The sequence below is a fragment of the Bison bison genome, unplaced genomic scaffold, assembly GCF_000754665.1.
Source record: "Bison bison bison isolate TAMUID 2011002044 unplaced genomic scaffold, Bison_UMD1.0 scf7180017864492, whole genome shotgun sequence".
Taxonomy (NCBI): Eukaryota; Metazoa; Chordata; class Mammalia; order Artiodactyla; family Bovidae; genus Bison; species Bison bison.
In genome coordinates this window covers 3,895,524-3,896,132 of record NW_011495051.1, presented here as the reverse complement: position 1 = coordinate 3,896,132, position 609 = coordinate 3,895,524, and the positions used below count along the sequence as shown (strand labels likewise).

The 609-nt window shown below is 62.4% G+C and overlaps 1 protein-coding gene across 1 annotated transcript in view; it reads right to left on the bottom strand.

Annotated features, from left to right (window-relative positions):
- KDM4B (lysine (K)-specific demethylase 4B) overlaps positions 1 to 609 on the bottom strand; it is an 89,971-nt gene that overhangs the window by 51,259 nt on the left and 38,103 nt on the right. Inside the window, 1 exon segment of the mRNA XM_010828455.1 lies at positions 26 to 75. Within this exon segment, the coding sequence (XP_010826757.1) occupies positions 26 to 75 (50 nt within the window).

Here is a 609-nt window from a genome sequence, read left to right as displayed (position 1 = left end):
AGCCCCAGGGGCCCCGGGCACCTACCGATGGCCAGCCGCTCCAGGCGCTTGCCGTGCTCCGGGGGAATGGCATACCTACGAGAGAAGGCAGGCACGTCAGAGTTGAGAGCGTGTGGCCAGGTGGATACCTCCATTTTCAAACAAATGTGGGGTGTGTCCTTTGTCCAGAGGAGGAGGGAGGGTGGTAAAGGGTCCGACTACAGTCACCAGACCATCTGCCTCCAGACCTGTTGGGAGAAACTCCAGACAGTGGCTCTCAAGCCAGCGATCCTCCCCCCAGGGGACACCAGGCCATGTCTGAGACATTTCCAGTTGTCAGCACTGGGGGGGGCGCGGTCCTGGCAGCAAGGGGGTGGGGGCAGGGATACTGCTCCATGCCCCACCCCCACAGAGAGTGACCTGCCCAAGGCCGCAGTGCAGAGGGGGAGGGGGACTGTGCTCCTGAATAAGCCCAGCAACACCTGGAACTCTAGAACAAGACCCTATGAGGGTGCATCCCCCCGCCCCACCCCCACCCCCGGAGCAGGAAGCCAACTGGGGGAACCACAGGAAACACTGAAGACCGCCCAGACATGGCAGCCAGCTGAACCCACCCCAATGGAGAGGTTT